At 27.4% G+C, this 17,725-nt stretch overlaps 5 protein-coding genes across 7 annotated transcripts; 2 read left to right on the top strand and 3 right to left on the bottom strand.

The window, feature by feature from the left end:
- Positions 1-6: 6 nt before the first annotated feature.
- On the bottom strand, positions 7-1,157 carry LOC106788240 (trafficking protein particle complex subunit 6B). Its single transcript, XM_014751331.1, has 2 exons — positions 850-1,157; positions 7-599 (listed from the first exon to the last, which is right to left on the bottom strand). Exons 1-2 carry the CDS (start codon positions 970-972, stop codon positions 198-200), a joined length of 525 nt encoding a protein of 174 aa, XP_014606817.1. The 5' UTR covers positions 973-1,157; the 3' UTR covers positions 7-197.
- A 421-nt stretch (positions 1,158-1,578) lies between these two features.
- Positions 1,579-3,601, top strand: LOC106788237 (mannose-6-phosphate isomerase). Of its 3 annotated transcripts, none has more exons than XM_014751328.1 (6): positions 1,579-1,597; positions 1,887-2,221; positions 2,291-2,606; positions 2,687-2,854; positions 2,925-3,127; positions 3,207-3,601. In XM_014751328.1, exons 2-6 carry the CDS (start codon positions 1,901-1,903, stop codon positions 3,411-3,413), a joined length of 1,215 nt encoding a protein of 404 aa, XP_014606814.1. In that variant the 5' UTR covers positions 1,579-1,597; positions 1,887-1,900; the 3' UTR covers positions 3,414-3,601. The 3 variants fall into 3 exon arrangements, with proteins under 3 accessions (XP_014606814.1, XP_014606812.1, XP_014606813.1); XM_014751326.1 differs by lacking the exon at positions 1,579-1,597 and adding an exon at positions 1,619-1,745; XM_014751327.1 differs by lacking the exon at positions 1,579-1,597 and adding an exon at positions 1,637-1,792.
- On the bottom strand, positions 3,452-4,728 carry LOC106788241 (RNMT-activating mini protein). The gene is made up of 3 exons (XM_014751333.1): positions 4,504-4,728; positions 4,071-4,389; positions 3,452-3,779 (listed from the first exon to the last, which is right to left on the bottom strand). Exons 2-3 carry the CDS (start codon positions 4,309-4,311, stop codon positions 3,610-3,612), a joined length of 411 nt encoding a protein of 136 aa, XP_014606819.1. The 5' UTR covers positions 4,312-4,389; positions 4,504-4,728; the 3' UTR covers positions 3,452-3,609.
- A 203-nt stretch (positions 4,729-4,931) lies between these two features.
- On the top strand, positions 4,932-7,926 carry LOC106788238 (PQ-loop repeat-containing protein 1). The gene is made up of 4 exons (XM_014751329.1): positions 4,932-5,292; positions 5,354-5,490; positions 5,578-5,794; positions 5,865-7,926. Exons 1-4 carry the CDS (start codon positions 5,099-5,101, stop codon positions 6,055-6,057), a joined length of 741 nt encoding a protein of 246 aa, XP_014606815.1. The 5' UTR covers positions 4,932-5,098; the 3' UTR covers positions 6,058-7,926.
- Positions 7,927-9,133: 1,207 nt separating this feature from the next.
- LOC106788232 (leucine-rich repeat serine/threonine-protein kinase 1) lies at positions 9,134-17,198 on the bottom strand. The gene is made up of 2 exons (XM_014751313.1): positions 17,081-17,198; positions 9,134-16,979 (listed from the first exon to the last, which is right to left on the bottom strand). The coding sequence occupies exon 2, from the start codon at positions 16,969-16,971 to the stop codon at positions 9,589-9,591; it is 7,383 nt and encodes a 2,460-aa protein (XP_014606799.1). The 5' UTR covers positions 16,972-16,979; positions 17,081-17,198; the 3' UTR covers positions 9,134-9,588.
- Positions 17,199-17,725: the final 527 nt, after the last annotated feature.

Raw genomic sequence — 17,725 nt, 5'->3', positions numbered from 1 at the left:
TTCTTGTATATGTTAAATTTTCATTCTTTACATCATTTACAGTTTATTGAAAATTTTGAATATAATTGACATGCTCTTCATGTTAATTATAGCACTCATATTCGTTACTATAGGTATTACATATTGTGTAAATTTGATGTTAATAATACAGTGATAAATCATTATATGAAATGCATATTAATGTCTGGCTGTACATATTAAACTCTTTGTACTTGAACATGGAATTTGCAACTTGGTAAAGTTGATGTTTCTGCTGTAACTGTGCTCACGATGCCAAGATTTGCTAAACTACCTCGCAACAACCCACATGTAAATGCTAATAAGCGTGGACTTTCTGGAAGATATTGTTTACTATTACTAGTACCAACTTTATCTAGTAAACGAAATGCATTGTCTTGTAATACATATACTCCATGATGATTTGTTCTGAGATTATCAATTTGCTTATGATATAAGCTGCACCAAAAATCTGTACATATAAATTTAATCATATCTAATTCATCTTTGAAACGACTCCATTCTCTTGTTAATCGTTCAATGATTTTATATCCAACACTAAATCCCATCCATTCCAATCGAGATAGATCTTCCTTACCTTCCTGTTAGAAAAAGTATATACGTTTAAATTACTTGCCACTCAATTCATTTAGTTGCTCAAACAATAACGTAATATTCTATTGACGCAAATAATTTTCCTATAACATTTTCTATAAATATATCGAAAAGAAATACTCTTTACTTAACTTCTTTGTAAAATATATCTGTACTTTCAATTCGAAATCGGACATTTCATATTTAATAACCAAACATTATTCAGCATTGTATATTATTAAACTATGCAACTATTACCTTTGTATTTAATGATAAACTTAAAACGTAATTAACTATTTCAGCATGCAGATATTCAAACAAACACTCGTCAGCTTCTCCTGTTGATCCAGAATTAGTTTTGGTATCTACGACTTGTTTCATATTTATGCAATGTCCATTACTTATAAAATATCACTTTCAATTTTCTTTTAAATAAACTTTGTCAGTTATGCAATATATATTTTACATACGTATATATATATATATATACGTTAAAGTTTACTCACTTTACATAAATGTCGATCTTAAATTTTAATACAATTTTTAATATGCATTTTAGATTATCTTATGAAGTTAGATGCATTTTCTATTTTGACAACGCCATCTAGTTACATAAAATCTTATATATACATATACATATGACTGCTGTCCACGTATCATAAATTCATATATAAACACATTTGTTAAATAAGAAGTTAATTATTGCTAAAATGTATAAAACAATTTTTATTTTCATTTAAAAGAGTAAAAAAACTAACATAGAATTTTTATGTTAGTATAAAATATGAAATTTCTTTTATTCTATAGGATAATATTTATATAGGCAGAGATGGCAATAAAAAATAAATATCAATACGAATTAATCGATAAAGATTAACGATAAAATGTATTGATTCCAATAATAGAATTGGCATTATAAATATATTTACCTTATTCATAATGCTTATTGTATTTCATTTAACTCGATGATCGAATTTTACAATAAATAATTTTTTATCTTTTTTTGGTAAGTCTAAAAAAGCTATCATAAATATTTCATTGATATAGGGTGCGTTCCACTAAGCGCTCACAACGATCACGCTCACGACCACAGTTTCTCCCGTTCCACTTACCTACGAGCGTTACTGTCGTAAATTCAAGTGGAATGGACTATGGTGCGTTTAAATCTGTGCTAATAAAAATGATAAATTTTATATCTTAAGTGTGTAAATATGTCATATCTAATAAAATTAAAATAAAAACTGATGGCTAATTTACTCCTCACTATATAGTTGATTACTGTATATAATTTACAGATATATTACAAAAAATGTGTGAACTAGTATGTGCAGTACAAAATTATGATTGGGGTAAATATGGTACAAACAGTATGGTTGCATCATTAATTAAAACAGCTAACCCTAATTTTATAATAAGTGAAGAAAAACCATACGCAGAACTATGGATGGGTACGCATTCTAATGGGCCTTCATATTTGAAGCAAACAGATGTTTCTTTAGAAAAATACATACAAGAAAATACAAATATATTAGGTTCTGAAGTACAAAAAAAATTTCAATCATCTTTACCTTTTCTCTTTAAAGTTTTATCCGTAAGAAAAGCATTATCTATTCAAGCACATCCGGATAAGGTAAATCTATATATATATTTATATTTATATTCTTAAATTATTTTTTAATTCTAATATATTAAATTACAGAAAAAAGCAGAGGAATTACATTTATGTTATCCTGAAATTTATAAGGATTCTAATCACAAACCTGAATTAATGATAGCATTAACAGAATTTGAAGCGCTTTGTGGTTTTCGTCCAATTGAAGAGATAAAAAAATATTTAGAATTACTTCCTGAACTACGAGCAGTAATTGGTGAAGATTTAGTTCATGAATGTATGATAATAAATGATTCAGAAAATATAGAACCTTTAAAAAAATGTTTTCGTAGCCTTATGATGTGTGACCATAATTTAGTAACACTACAACTTGAACATTTATTGGAACGATTGTTACATTTAGGTAAATTTGAATATTTAAAGTACATTTGTAATTATGTATTGCATTGGTTATGAGTTTTATTGATTGTTCAATATTTATAGATATATCATCTCAACAAATATTGAACGCTGATCTGTTGCAAAAACTTTATTTAGATTATCCTGGAGATGTTGGATGTTTTGGTATATATATGTTTAATTATATTACTTTACAACAAGGCGAGGCTTTATATCTTGCTCCAAATGAACCACATGCATATATATATGGTGGTATGTATTAATAATATATGCATGTGAACCAGTAATTAAATAAATCTATTAAAATATTTTTTATTTCAAGATTGTATAGAATGTATGGCATGTTCTGATAATGTAGTGCGTGCTGGATTAACACCAAAGTTGAAAGATGTAGAAACATTAACAGAAATATTAACATATAAATGTGAGCCACTTTTTGCAAAGAAGTTTCATGGTTACTATGAAGATAATTATACAGAGATATTTCAGCCTCCAGTGCCAGATTTTGCAGTAGCGAAAATTTTAGTAAGTTTTTTGTTGAACAATTAAATATTACATCATGTTACTAAAGAAATACTTTTTATCATTATGAATTTACTTTCAGATACCATGTAATAAAATGAAGTATGAATTGATTCCAAGAAGATCAGCTAGTATATTAATTGTTATAAATGGTAAAGCCGAAATTCATACATCACAAATTATTCAAAAAGGATCTATTTTATTTATTCATGCAAATGAAAAAATTATGTTGAAAATCTTAGAAGAAGATTGTTCATTATTAATGTTTCAAGCATTTGCAAATGTATAAAAAGAAATGAAAAGTTAATAATTCACTTTATAAACATCAGGGTTAAATTTATGTATTTCTCTATTGATTTTAATGTAATATTTTTCTTATTACAGATATTAGTAACAATTATATTTGATTTATAATTTTTGACATAATTAATGTATAATATATGTACAAAATATATGATAAAAAGTAAAGATGTAATATGCTAATTTTAATATAGCTTCCTATTATGATAATGTGCATAATGTTTTCCATCATTAGAATCTAATCTGTCACCTCTTTCAAAACTTCTACGGTCCAAATTATGATTGCGGCTTCCATGTCTCGAGCTTTGTTGATTCTGGTCATATGAGTGCTTGCGTGGTTTATTGTACCATGGATCTACAATTAGTTAGTTATATATGCTTTTAAAAATAAATAATAATTTAGACGATAATTCACCTTCTAAGTATCAAAGAAAAAGTTATATATTTCTCTATTGATTTTAATGCAGTATTATTCTTATTACAGAGATTAGTAAAAATTATATTTGATTTATAATCTATGATATAATTCATGTATATACAAAATATACGATAAGAAAGTATACAGATGTAATACGCTGATTTTAATATGGCTTTGTATTGTGATTGTGTATATAATGTTTTCCATCATGACGACTTAATCTATCACCTCTTTCAAGACTACCACGGTCCCAATTATGATTGCGACTTCCATGTCCCTGATTTTGTTGATCCCAGAAATATGGCTGTCTACGTGGTTTAGTATACCAGGGATCTATAATTGGTGGCTTTTTTGGTGATGCACTTTTAATTTTCATAAATTCAATATCATTTTCGGTAAAACGGTCTTTAAATTCAATTTCACATTCTTCTACAAATCTTTTTTGTTCTTCTGTCATATTATTTTCCATTATTATGTAGTAGAAATTTGTTAATAGTCACAAACGATACATAAACTGTTTCTACCGTTTACAAAACATTTGCATAAGCTATAAATCAAAATTTTTCACTTATCAATTCATAATAGTAAGACATTTTATAAATATATTTGTAAAATAAAATGATATTTTGTAGACTTAAAATAATGTTTTTAAAAAACTCACACACAATATAGTTGGTTATAAATATCCAGTTAATATTTGTGTTTCAATTTGATCATAATATATAAACTTTGAATGAAAAATCAAACTTAGAAAAAATGAATGCTACTATTGCAGTGTTTAACCTTTTTAAATTCTCTTTTAGCTTCACACATAATGTCGCGTTAATGATAAGTATATACACATATGCACATAAAACACATATTATACATATATATATATATATCTATATATAGGCCTTCTGCATAAAGATGCGCAGAAAACATGCGCAAAGAGTATGGACAAAAGAACTATATTTAAAAAATACTTATGAGTATATATATATATATTCATAAGTTTATATATATATATATATTGTATATATAATTTATTTGACTTCTAAAAAATTATAAAATCTATATGATATATAACAAAATAATTATTTTTTAAAATATTTAAAATATGAAATATTTGTATTGTATATATTTATAATGCTTGCACACGTGTTAAATCATCGTGACTTATCACGTAAGGAATACGTCAGATTAATATGTAGATATGTATAATAAGTGAATGTACAAGTATTTATATCATGGTTACAAAATAAATTATCTTAAGAATGAATGATAATTACGAACAATTGACTGTCAAAGATGTAACTAGTTATGTTGCATCCTTAACAATAATATTTGGTGGTATTATACCGTATATACCACAATATAGAGAAATTAAAAGAAAAAGAGATGCTGAAGGATTTTCTTTATATGTTTGCCTGACATTATTAATTGCAAACACTCTCCGCATTTTATTTTGGTTAGTTTCGACTATAATGTCATTTCTTTTGTATTCTTTACTAATTTAATCTTTCTTGCAGGTTTGGTAAACATTATGAGACACCTCTTTTAATTCAAAGTATTATAATGATCATTACAATGTTTACTATGATCAAGCTTTCTGTCAATGTACATAATAAAAGTCAAATAATTAAATTAAAAGAACGAGTATTTACAGGTATATCATTTTTATAATTAATCTAACGAAAGAAAAAAAAAACCCTTAATTAATTAATTCTTTAATAGAAATAATTCATTTGGATAGATTTGGAGACAAGATTCTTTTGGAAATGGACAGATTTCCAATCTTATTTGGATTTTATGCTGTTATTTGCTATTATAGGTGGAATATTAATGTATTGGTTTATAGATGTACCAATATTTGTAGAAATCGTAGGTTTCCTTGCAGTATTAATAGAGGCAATGCTTGGAGTACCACAATTTTTACGTAATTTTTATAACAAATCTACGAGTGGAATGAGGTAACAAAATGATAAATATATTTTAAACATACAATTGTTTTTGTTTTATAATTTTCTTTTGTAATTTTAGTATAACGATGGTTAGTATGTGGACACTGGGTGATCTTTTTAAGACTTGTTATTTTATACTGCGAGAAGCTCCAGTTCAGTTTGAAGTATGTGGTGCTCTTCAAATTCTAATAGACATCGCGATACTAACACAAGTTTATATTTATGAAAAGAATACATCAATTCATTCTCAAGTTATTGCACGAGCTGATTAGTTTGTTAGGAATATATTATTAATTAGGTTCATTTTTATAAACATAATTTATCATAAACAGTGGAATAAATTATTTTTGTAAGTTTGTATAAATCTAACTTGTATAAACGCATGTTTTGTAAATATGTGAACTAATATTTCAAGGTCCAACAAACAGAATTATGTGTAAATTTTTGATAATCATTTTAATACTAATACTTATTTGATAATATTATGTAGACATTAATCTTTTAAATGTCAAGTTTGTACAAATTTACAATTATTCTTTTTTAATTAAGATTGTATATATACCTATAAATATCCATAACTAAATATATTAAGAACTTATAATGAAGAAATAAATTAGAAAAATATATGGAAAATTACGTAAAAGAAACAATTAAGCATTTGTTTATATTTGATATATTGTGCAATGGTTTAAGAACGATATATAGACATGAGGAATCGAAAATTGTGATTAATTAAATATTGTATATTATTGTGTTTTATATCAAATTTAAGTACTAATGTTTGTTTGAATACAAGTTTTAATAGTTTTACATGATTTTAATTATTAACTTTAAACAATTAAATGGTTTAGAAAAATTACTTTCATTGATTTATAATGTAAAAGAATTCTATAAAATATTCCAAATTTGTTACTTGTTAGAGCTGATATATGTAAATACAGTATTTTTCATAAATATTATATATAAATCGATATTTATATTATATTAAATGTTAACAATTGATTTTCTTTTGAGATTTTGTACTTTTAGAGTCAATATATTGAAAGATAACAGATACATATGTAATTTTTTAGTTACATTTGTATTATTAATACTGCATACAATGTCAGATTTAACAAAGTTATTAAATACAATTCCTTAATTTAAATTTAATATTAAGGTTTCTTTTAATCATTATATATCTGTACGAACATTTGTGTCTATAGATAGAATAATTACGAAACAAAGACGATTATATTCGTTTTTCGGATGAAAATAAAAAGAAAGTTATAGAAGATTGAGTTGATGGGTATAAAAATGTTTATTGTTCTATGAATTTATTTTTTTCATGAAATCAGTCATGTAATTTCATTTGAACAATTTGCAATTGCACTTTTTAATACATTATTATACTTATGAAAAACGTAGTTTCATAGAAAAGTAAATATTTTTATAGTCTTCAACTTTATTCTTTACCATTTCTTTTATTTGTATTCAAAAAGATATAGACATAATTCTATTGTTACTCACCCTGTATAACGTGATGTAAAAAATTTGTTTATATATAGCCTAATGATACAGAGAATGTCTTACGATAGTTTATATACTAGGCTTTTGATTACTAATTACAAGGGTCCAAGAATTTCTTTTAATTAAATAATCAACCATTTATTCCATTTGTGTTATTTAACACGAAACTAGGTATAGTTTATATTACTTATAACTTGTGTTATAGATAATTTTTGTCTACTTCTAAAAACAACCAAAACGTTAAAAATAATTACATAAATGCATATAAAGATAGATAAATAGCTGCTTAGGTGATATATATATATATAATAACTAAATAAATAATATTCCTAAAATGCTTTAAGACTTAAATTTACAATACTTAATATTAATTCTAATTATATTAAATGTATTACCAATAGTAATACACAATAGCACAATATATAATAAATATATTGAAAGCCATATAATACTACAAAAATATTTACAATGTTGCATTACATTATAACGAGGCTGATGATTTTCAACATTTTACATGTGTATCAATAGTTTATAATAATAACTTATAAATTTATTTTTATTTTTATGACAATATTGAGATAGATAAAATGTCTGTTACTACTTCAATAAAAATCTTATTATACAACATAAAAAATCTCACGGATTGATATTTTTTTATACAATTCATACTTAAAAGAAATAATAGAACAAATGTGTTAACTGCAACTATAAATATAATTATAAATGTTAACTTTAGTAAACAGTACTCTATTTTTTATTACATGCTTTATTCAAATTTTTATGTCAGCTGCAATTTTTAAGTATAACTTTATTGAAGAATTTCTAAAATGATAAAGCAGTAATGTCTCAAAATCTAATTTTGTTTTTCTACTATCGATTTTTCTAATATTATTATATCACTTTCTTAATAGCTTTATTAAGAGTGCACATTATATGTTTGATAACTAATTTATAAAAATAAAGCTACATTCAACGAGTAAAGAATTATGATATATAAGTAAAATAACATTGGATATTACTTTCAAAAAGGCAAAAAAATGTATATAATTTGAAATATGGTACTTGTAATGATACATGGCCGGATGATGTTTATTAGTTCTAATATATGATATAAAGAGAATTCTCTGAAGTATTATTTATATAAAGATTGGAATCAGTCATTTCCAGAGCATAACATACAAATTGGAAGAGCTGCCAGTTTAAAATATTCATAGAATGTATTTCATAATTCTCATTTTTGGGTTTTTTTTTTATGATTAACGCATACTCAAGCATATACATTATGCTCAATCATTAATCTCTACGAAATGTAATATTATATTTTCTTACTATATTAAGATTAGCCTTCATACAGATTTTGTGTTAAATTTGAATTTTCATTTTAATTAACAGACTGAGGTATACAAGTACATAAATATATTGCATTAGTGTACAACCTAAATGTTTATTATACAGAATTTTTGTAGAAAAATGGTGAAGTTCTAAATTCAAATAGCAATATAAAAAGGTATATTAAGTAAGATTTTGTTTAATTATATGCATTTATTTATTACAGATTAAAGTAATATAAATTAAATGAGTTTAAATGAGTATACTGTATCTATTGTTTTATATATACACACACATAAATAATATTCTATTTAAAATATCACCATTCTTCTACAAAAATATTAAATTTGTAACCCTGCTATTAGGTTTGGAAGGAATATGTTTCTAATATGCATTAGAGTATAATGTGATATTCATGAAGCATGTGATTTAAATATTTTGGACAATGTGAAATATTTCGTATTTTCTACTTTAGAGATCATTTTAGTTAATATATTTAAATACATTAGGAAAAATGTATAGTATTTTAATTATTAAATAACTTTTAACAATTCATCATTTTTTAATTATATTACAGTGCTGTAGATTCACCTAATTTTATGAATAAATATACAAAATTGTTTGGCAAATATGTGAGAATACAAATGATTTTTCTTTTTTAATATTTTAAAAATTACTTCTATCAAGCACCTTAAAATTTGTACATATTTAAGCATGGACCTCCCAAATCTATTTGTTAAAGGAAGTTCTTACGCGAACGAGGCAAGCTGCACAAAGCTCCTTATCTATAGGATATAATATAAAATGGACAAATTTTATTTCCTTATTAATAATACTTTTATCCTAATCTTGCATCATGCAGCATTTTTAGCAATATCTGCATATTATTTTTTAAACATTTTTAAGTAACTATAATCACATTTTACCTATCAATAAAAAAAATGATATAATATTTTAAGAAAGAATCAAGCTGCAGACCAATGTTCAGATCTCCATAAAAGAGTATACATATTATGCTTAAGATCTTCAACTTCTGTACCATTTAAAGGAAAATCAGTAAAACGTGATATTAAACTTCTATATCCCTGACCAACTGTTACTAATATAAGCTTCTTTTTATCAGTTGATTTAAATGAAATTATTTGACACACTTTGCCTTCAAAAGGTCTAAAAACTGTTATTGGCCTCAATGTATTACATTCAGCAACAACAATACAACCCCATGTAGTACCAATGTAAAGTTGATTCATATATGATTCAAGAGCAGTTATTTGACATTTTTCTGTAGTAAGATTTTCTTCTATAGAGATTGACTTAAAACTTTCCGAACAAGGGACTAATTTAGACATATCTAATTTATTTATTATTTGTCTAGAGTCAACGTCCCATTGATAAACAATACATCCAGGATAGGTATATGATAAAATTGAATGTTCTGCGCTTAATAAATATGTAGCAAATAAATTTTTCATAGCTGTATCTCCAGTTACATGTGAAATTTGAATTGTATCAATTAAATTAGAATCTTTTAATATATAAATGGTTATTCTACCAAAACTTTGACCCATCCATAATTCTAATATACGTTTTTTCTTATATACCGCTGCTATAGAATATGATTTTATATTATCATTTACATCATTACTAATTTCTGTTTTTTTCATTTGTGTAAATGAATTTGTCAAAAGAAACGTTTTACCACTATGTAATGCTATAGCAAATTGTTTTAATGGCTCCAAATATATCAAACCTACTACTTTTGATTCTTTGTGATGATCCGGTTCAAGATGATAACTAGCTACGCAACCAAAATTATTTTCTAAGTATACATGTATTTGTCCGGTATTATCTCCAATCCATATATAACCATCTACTCCACACATAGCATATGGTATTATTGGTGTTTCAATCCTTATATGTCGTAACCACCCCTTTTGTGTTCCTATTAACATATCCACTTCACCATTATTATAGCCAAACCAAATTTCATCTCCATTTATATTTTCTTCCGCAATTGTATTTGTCATAGTAACAGCTGTGACTTGTGTTCTTTCTGTCAATAATATAACGTCTATTAAATGAGTAAATTCTGGTGCTGATGCGATAGATACTATTTGACTAGCTGTTGGTCGATCTTTTGGATTTTGAGCCCAGCAAATAACCATTAAGTCAAGAGCATAACATGGATGAAAAGTTTCTCTGTATGTTAATGGAGGTCTTCCACCTTCTAAAATGCACTCTTTAACTGCTTCATGTCCTTCAAATGGTTGTCTTAAAGTTATTAATTCATATATAAACATGCCGAAAGAAAATGAGTCTACTTTTTCAGTATACTCTTCTTCTCCATTATATTTTATAATCTCAGGAGCCATGAAACCTTCTGTTCCTCCAAATCCTTTAGCTCCAGTAGGTAATGTCAATCTAGATATACCATAATCAGCTACTTTTACATGTACTGGATGCTCTGGATAATCTTGAAATGGCAATGGCATTTGCCATACCAAAACATTTTCAGATTTTAAATCTCTGTATATCACGTGTTGTTGGTGAAGATATTCTACAGCTTTTGCCACTTGAAGAATTATAGCTTGCAGAGTGTATGGATCCAATTTAGCACCTGATCTTCTATAATTTTTTAAAACATTATCCAATGCTCCTGCAGGTGCCAGATCTAATACTAAAGCTAATGGACTGATAACTATACCTATTAATGGTACAATATTCGCATGTCTTAAAGTCAATAATATATTTAGTTCTTGTCTAGCTGTACAATATGCTTTACATGCATATTGAAGAGGATCCCTATCCCATTTACTCTGTGCAGCTTTATATGCAAGAATGGCAGATTGTTTTGAATTTGGACCTGGTGGAACAGGTTGTAACATTTTAATTGCAACATCTGCTTTAACATGTGTACCAGGAAGACGACAAACGCCTTTAAAAACGAAACCAAATGCACCTCTTCCTAATAATTTCCCTCGTTTAATTTCTTCTGATCTTATTAAATGTTTAACACCTAAATCCATGAAAATAATATCAGGTGCTACATGTGAGAGTGGTATATCCGAATGCTTGGGGCAACTAATTGGTTTATTACTGTAAGCTGCAAGAATGCATTCCTCAACCATCCAAGAATATGTAAGTATAGCTTCTAAAGGAAAGTTTTGTCTTGATATTTCGGGATGTCCTTCTAATGATGACATTCTACTTGATGTTAAACTATCATATCCTACACCACTATCTCCATCAGATTTGTAACTATCTTGACTTTGTCTCTCACGATTTATATAATATTTATGAATATCTTCGGTTAAATGATCATTATTATCATGTATGTCACTTTCATAGTCTATGTTGCTAAGCAAACATCGAGGACAAGGAATCAGCCTTGTAACTAATAATTTACCTTCAGAGGTATGTACAAAACGTGTACCTAAAGTTGGATACCAATCTTCTAATAAAATATCAATGTGATCAACTATTAAAGCTAACATTTGCGGTACACTTTCTGGTCGTGGTTCTACTGCAATCGCTTGATATCCTACAGGTTCATCATCTATGGAATCTGACATGATTGGTTGCTTAATAACAAGTGTGTCAACGGGAAACCAAATTTCTAAAATAGCAGAATTTTTCAAATCAACTGTACACCATATACCATCTTGTTTTAATTTAAATTTAAATTGTCTATAGTCATAAGGTGAATTTTTTAAATTATAATTAACTTCTTTTAAACGCAATAAAGTAATTCCAGCATAACGTAATTCTATTCCAGTCTGCCATAAAATCCATTCTGCTTGGATATCCAATAAGCTTGCAAAAATATTGTCATCAACAAAATCTTTAAAAGGAGCTAAAAAAGACATAACAATCTCAACAATAGCATCATCGGCTAAAATTCTTGTTATGAGCCTAGACCAAAAGCCACTAGGAAAATAAGACATGAGAAGTAGTCTTGTTACAGAACAGTCAGGTTGTGATCTAGAAGTTAATACACATTCTGAATTAGCTTTCTCTCCTGCTACATTAAGACAAGTAATCATAGGCGATGTGATTTTTTTAGTACGCGTATACCAACTTCGTGATTTTACTGGAATTTTAATAATTTGATTGTTTCTTAAAACATCTTCTTCAGTTGGTAAAAGGGATGGTATGAGTAAAGTACGATAATCCCAAGTTAATGCAACTTCGAATTTGTTCAGAAGACTTACAATGTATCCTTGAGTATCAATTGACGATATGGTTGAAGATTTAAAAACATGTTGAATATCATCTAATTTCATTATACCTGATCGAGCAAAAGGATTAATCTCTCTTATTGTAACCACATGGGCAAGCATATCACAGAGCCATTGTGGATCAAGAAAATATAAATCTTTTAGCGTAGCATCATCATAATGTAAGATAATTCCATTTTCATGAAGAAAAAGAGTTGCTTGATGTAATTCTGCTGGATCCCTAAATGATCTATGTAATTTTTGAAGTTCACTATTTACTGCAGCATAATATTGTTCAGCTTTTAATACAGGATCTACACCAGCTAATTTTCTGTCATGAGCAAGTTGTATTACAACATCCTCTAACGCAAGATAACTCGCAGGAACTTTTTGTTCTAATAATAATTCTTTACTTCCTGGAGATCTTAAACTAAAAACAACATCATAGATTAAATTACATAGCATTTTTATATTATGCCTTGTTTTACTACTCACTTCAACTGTTTCCATTACTTTTGGTAAACCACATTTTTCAGCATCAACAACATTAATGAATTTATCGCGAATATATTGTTGTAACTTTTCACTATGATCATATGACATATCATAATGCGTTCCTACTATGATTACAGGAGAATTAGGAGCTCTACTTTGAATATTTACTAGCCATTGAAATATTTCAGAAACACCTTTAAAACCATCAGTTATCCTCCATACAACCAAATATAAGCTACGCTTTGAAAGAAAATATTGATGAGTGGCATAATATTCTCTTTGTCCACCAAAATCCCATGTTCTAAAGTAAACTGGTCCATGCGAAGATTGTGTTCTTATTTTTTTCTCATATATCCAATCTCCGATATCAACTCCAACAGTAGATATGATTGTTCCTCTGGCAGTCTTAGCATTTATATTTTTATTACCCATTCTTTTAGCCCAATGCTCTGATGATTTCTTTTTATTTGGAACTTCACCTTCTTGTCTTAATTGTTCTAATAAGCTTGTTTTTCCAATTCCTTGAATTCCTACAATCATTAGCTTCATTCGAGCATAAGGCTTCGCATCTTCAAGAATTGATTTTAAATATCCTATAACGTCCATTGTTTTATATTTTTTAGATTCTATCATTGTTTTCAAAGGTTCCTGCAATCGACAACCTTGAGTATTTAAATTCCATAAACGAGAAAGTAATCCCATTTGTGGAGGCAATTCAACAATTTCAGTATTACCACTTATGTTCAGAACAGATAAATTATTCAATTCATAAATATTTTGAGGTATTTCCTTTAATTGATTATTGCTTATATCCAGCATACTAACGTTTGGAAACAAAAGATATAATTTAGATCCAGGATAATTTGTTTTCATATCTTTATCTACGCCTTCCTCATCTATATTTGGCATTTCTCCATCGTCTATTGAAGTTAATTGAATTCTACTCAGTAAATTATTAGCAAGGATAAGTGTTCTTAAATTTTCTAGCCGCAAATGTCTTCTATGCGTACATACAGACATGAGGACAATATCACGTAAAGATGTTGCTGTTTGTCTATTATTAGGAATCATCGGTGATTGTACATTAGTAGTAGGACAATAACAAGCTGTATTTGCTTGTTCCATTGAGTCTGTACTATCAATTTGTGGTAAACTAGGCCAACAAGAAATTTGATTGTTTGATAAATCCAATTGTTTTAAACTGGCAGGATAAGAAGTAATATGGCTCATTGATCTTAGAGAATTGTAAGCCATATTTAAACGGACTAAGCTAACAGCCAAACATGGTAATGCTACTGGTATGCTATTAAACAAGTTGTGTGCCAAATTTAAAGATCCCAATAATGATCTAACACCGGTTTCAGTATCGTCTGAAACCTTTTCTGAAACTTGAATAGATCCTGTCCAAAAGTGTGGACGTTCCATCTCTATAATTTGAGCATTAGCTATTTTTGTAAATGATTCAAATTCTAATGAGTCATCCCGAGGAATACCCAATTGAGAAGTTAAACTTCGTGTACTAGGACTATTGCTTAATGAATCTTCACGTGGTGACTTTTTAAAAATGTTTTGAGAAATTTGACTAGGCAAATCACGTAACAAATTAAATGATGCATTTAACTCTTTCAATTTAGGTGCACGCCATAAATTTTCTGGAAGGCATTGTAATTTATTATTTGATACATCCATGATTTCTAGAGATGGTAAACTCATTATAAAATCAGGTAATTGTTCTAAACGATTATCTTGCAAATATATTTCCTCTAAAACAGGACATAGTTTATCCTTCGGATTTTTTGATTCAGCTGTAAGGATATCAATTTTATTTTGCGCCATATTTAAGTATTTTAAACTCTGCAAATAAAAGATAGTAGATGGTACAGAAGTTATAGAATTATGAGATATGTCTATCCTTGTGATAGCATATAATACAAGATCATTATTTTTGGGACTTAATTTTTTGTTAACATGCAGTACAGCATCAATCAACCATTGTGAGCGAATTTGAGATAAATGACATTGTTGATTATGCCAATTTATCATAGTTGGAGTATTCGGAAATAACGTAGAATAAGTAACATTACCAAAAGAAGGAAGTGCAGAAAAATGTGAAGTTTGAGTACAATCTGTCATGGCTTTTTTATTAATTTTATATTCTGAGTCGGGATAAGCTTTTATAGATAATAGTTTAGCAGTTAAAGCCTCATCTCTGTTTTGTGCTGCAATTTTTAATGCTTTACAATCATTATCGACTGCTCCATGTTTTAATAAAAGATCAGCAATTTTTATATCACGATTTTGACAAGCTATAGTTAATACAGTAGAGTTGTTCATTTCTTGATCACCATGATCACCAGATATTTTAGCTGACAAATTCGGATTAGCTCCAGCTGATAGTAGTGCTGCTACAACCTCTGTATGCCTACCCTTTACAGCAGTATGTAATGCTGTTTCAACGCTATTATTGCAATATAAATCTATACTTAAAGGACTTATCATATTATCATCTTTTTTATCGTAAGACTTGCTTCTAAAATTCAAAGAGGACATTAACCTTTGAATTCCGCTAGATATCTTTCGTTTGGATACAGGTAATGGTTGAGTAATCCCTGCATCTTCTTCTTTTATCTTTCGTGCATTTACTTTAAAACTTAATAACGTATCCACGATTTTAATATTTCCCAAATTACTAGATATGTACAAAACATTTTGGCCGGTAGCATCTTGAGTATTAATATCAAATGGCATTTCATACTCAAATTCTCCGGAGGTGTCTCTATATCTCTGGTATAGATTTTGTGGATATTCAAATTTTAATAATATATCGATAACTAAATAATGACCATTGATAGCAGCTGCATGAATGGGCAACCATTTTTCAACTGTGAGGAACTGTACTTGATTTGGAAAATAGCGAAGAAGCATTTCCACAATTTCTACTTTACCATTATGGCATGCTATATATAATGGGCAATATTTTGTAACTGGATGTATTCTACAATCTGCCCCATTGTCCAAAAGTAATTTCACTATATCCTTGTGGCCCATTTCACAAGCGATAAAAAGCAATGTATTTGCACCATTTGGAGCCATATTAATAATTGATTCCAAATCAGTTGACAAACTTTGAATCATATTTCTAGCTGCTACAATATCACCTTGTATGCAAGCAGCACGTAATGAAGCATGAGATGCATGTTTTGCTAATTCATATCTTTCAGCGGCCAACTTAAGTAAGTTAATACATATATTGTTCTTGTATGTTTCTGCTATGCTTAATGGATTTAAACCATTGTCATCACAGATCATTAAATCAGCATTGAATTCCAAAAGTTTTTCTACATTGGAGTTATGACCATGTTCTGTGCTAATGTGTAATGGTGTACGATAATGGCCTCTAGGCCCACATGGTATATTTGGATTAGCACCTGCTTTAAGGAGAATGTCTAAACATCGAGAATTCTCTGTTATAGCTGCAGCATGTAATGGTGTTCTACCCCAAGAATCTTGACTATTTATATATTGAGCATGTTCACCTCGTAATAGATCTTCTAACAATTCAGCATTATCCCAAAGGGCAGCTTGATGAAGTAATCTTCCAGGGAAATCTTCATCTATGGGTGTATAATCATCCATAATGGAAACTAGAAAACAACAATTATATTTATAATATTTGGTGATTAATTTAAACTTTATAAAAATTTTAGAATTATTTTAAAAGTTACATTTACACATATTAACTTACGATTATATTTCAATACTTCTTAAGATGTTTTATTCATATTCTTAAGGATTCGTTGTTTTATATATATAACGGTATATTTTAATGAATTTATTGTATTAACAATCATAATTTATTTTAATTGTATAAACATAATTTTCTAACATTGTTTGAAAATGTTTACTTTAATTATTTTTATATAAAATCAAGTTTTTTTTTATATATGTATATACATATATATCTCTAGAGAATAAAAAATAATTATTTTAATATTTAACTGTGTGTGATACTAATTATAAAAACGTTCTGATAAAAATTATTTTTTATTATATATATTCATTATTGCTTACGTCTTGATAATTAATTATATAAAATGTTTATATTTTAAAGTATGCTATATATTCATGATTATTGTGATTTTATATGGAATTACACTCATTGATGCATTTCTGAAACAGCACTGCACTTCTTATAGAGTTTACTTTCCAAGAGATCTGTCAAAATAGCACTTACTCTTCATGTTATTTTATTAAATATTTAGATTTATATTAGATTTTAAAACATTTTTCATTGTGTATTAAACATCACATTAATTTCTATGAACTATTAAAAACAGACAATAATAAATCAATATTAACAAGGATTTTTTAAATTCATATACAAGTTGAT

This window comes from Polistes canadensis, unplaced genomic scaffold (genome assembly GCF_001313835.1).
Source record: "Polistes canadensis isolate GaletaPanama2010 unplaced genomic scaffold, ASM131383v1 scaffold_130, whole genome shotgun sequence".
Classification (NCBI taxonomy): Eukaryota; Metazoa; Arthropoda; class Insecta; order Hymenoptera; family Vespidae; genus Polistes; species Polistes canadensis.
Note: the sequence above shows the minus strand (reverse complement) of the source record. Positions and strands in the feature narration are given on the sequence as shown.

Bases quoted from the DNA above. Each gene is read 5' to 3' on its own strand.
- LOC106788237 (XM_014751326.1), top strand. The intron at 2,222-2,290 runs GTAAATCTATAT...ATTAAATTACAG, and splicing joins TTCAAGCACATCCGGATAAG to AAAAAAGCAGAGGAATTACA. The intron at 2,607-2,686 runs GTAAATTTGAAT...CAATATTTATAG, and splicing joins GGAACGATTGTTACATTTAG to ATATATCATCTCAACAAATA.
- LOC106788241 (XM_014751333.1), bottom strand. From the start codon at position 4,311: ATGGAAAATAATATGACAGAAGAACAAAAAAGATTTGTAGAAGAATGT. The intron at 3,780-4,070 runs GTGATAGATTAA...AACTAATTGTAG, and splicing joins CCGTGGTAGTCTTGAAAGAG to ATCCATGGTACAATAAACCA.
- LOC106788232 (XM_014751313.1), bottom strand. From the start codon at position 16,971: ATGGATGATTATACACCCATAGATGAAGATTTCCCTGGAAGATTACTT.
- LOC106788238 (XM_014751329.1), top strand. From the start codon at position 5,099: ATGAATGATAATTACGAACAATTGACTGTCAAAGATGTAACTAGTTAT. The intron at 5,293-5,353 runs GTTAGTTTCGAC...TCTTTCTTGCAG, and splicing joins ACTCTCCGCATTTTATTTTG to GTTTGGTAAACATTATGAGA. The intron at 5,795-5,864 runs GTAACAAAATGA...TTGTAATTTTAG, and splicing joins AAATCTACGAGTGGAATGAG to TATAACGATGGTTAGTATGT.
- LOC106788240 (XM_014751331.1), bottom strand. From the start codon at position 972: ATGAAACAAGTCGTAGATACCAAAACTAATTCTGGATCAACAGGAGAA. The intron at 600-849 runs GTAATAGTTGCA...TTTTTCTAACAG, and splicing joins GTTTATCATTAAATACAAAG to GAAGGTAAGGAAGATCTATC.